Source organism: Octodon degus, unplaced genomic scaffold (assembly GCF_000260255.1).
Source record: "Octodon degus isolate 3935 unplaced genomic scaffold, OctDeg1.0 scaffold00037, whole genome shotgun sequence".
Classification (NCBI taxonomy): domain Eukaryota; kingdom Metazoa; phylum Chordata; class Mammalia; order Rodentia; family Octodontidae; genus Octodon; species Octodon degus.
In genome coordinates, this window is record NW_004524613.1 from 4,609,693 (window position 1) to 4,610,772 (window position 1,080).

Below are 1,080 nucleotides of genomic sequence, written 5' to 3' on the forward strand. Positions count from 1 at the left end.
ATTCTTCTTTTTCTTCTTTTTATTGCCAAGCATAATATCAAGGTCATCCTCTGGTTCTGCTGGCTCTTGGATGTCACTTTCAATCTTAAGATCCTAAGAAATTGAGATAATTCTCAGAATTTTGACACTAGGACTATTGTTTTCTAAAATGGCATGGGCTCATACTGTTTTAGGGGAAAAATCGTACGTCCAAAATTAAAGTTACAGATAAAAAGTGCCTCATAGGTAAGCCAAAATGACTGAGACTCTGCCACTTACGTTGAAATCCTTGAGATACTTTTGTAGTACCTTTCCCCTTTTATCTTTTGTTATTCTTCAGGTTTGGGATCTTACAATCATTATCTGTATTTCCAAATCAGACTATTGTCAGAATCACTTAGGAAAACTTTAAGATTCTTAAACAAGTTTCTAAGTAAATATGATAAAGCCAGTAGAAGGGATTTCTCCTACTGACACGATATATGAGGTGTTTTTCACAGCAGTCTCCAATTCCTTAATAGCAGCTAGATAGTCTCCCATTTAATTCTGACACTACCTAAAATTGTCATGTATGTAAAGACTCGGTTTCATAATGTAAGGGCTCTTACTTAAGATGTCAGTATGAGACCCCAAAGTTACCCACATTTTTGTCTTTCTTGGCTACAACTTCAGAGCCCTGTCTCCCAATTCAATAATTTGCTAAAATGACTCAGAGAACCCAGTGACAGCCAGAAAGATATATACAAGGCATAGAGATGGGGAGCTGAGAGTGTTGAGGAAGGCAAGTGTGTCTTTAGGTATGCTATCATCTCAGCACCTCAGTGAGATCACCAACCTAGAAACTATCTGAATTCCATCATTTTGGGGTTTATTTTACAAAGCTATGACCAATGCAATGAACCAGCAAATGAACTCCGTCTCCAGAACCTCTAACCCCTAATCATGGTTTGGTATTCATGGTAACTAACCCTATCTTTAAGCATTCATGGGGCCTCCCAATTGCAAAGCTTCTTAGTATACAAAAGTCACACACTGAAAGATTATAAGGATTTTGGTAGCTGTGTGCCAGGAACCAGGGCAAAGACCTAATATATATATATA

The 1,080-nt window shown here is 37.5% G+C and overlaps 1 protein-coding gene across 1 annotated transcript in view; it reads right to left on the reverse strand.

Annotated features, from left to right (window-relative positions):
* Positions 1-1,080, reverse strand: part of Eif2s2 (eukaryotic translation initiation factor 2 subunit beta) — a 19,514-nt gene that overhangs the window by 8,399 nt on the left and 10,035 nt on the right. The window contains exon 4 of the mRNA XM_004630826.2: positions 1-93. Coding sequence (XP_004630883.1) covers positions 1-93 — 93 coding nt within the window. The remainder of the gene's footprint in view (positions 94-1,080) is intronic.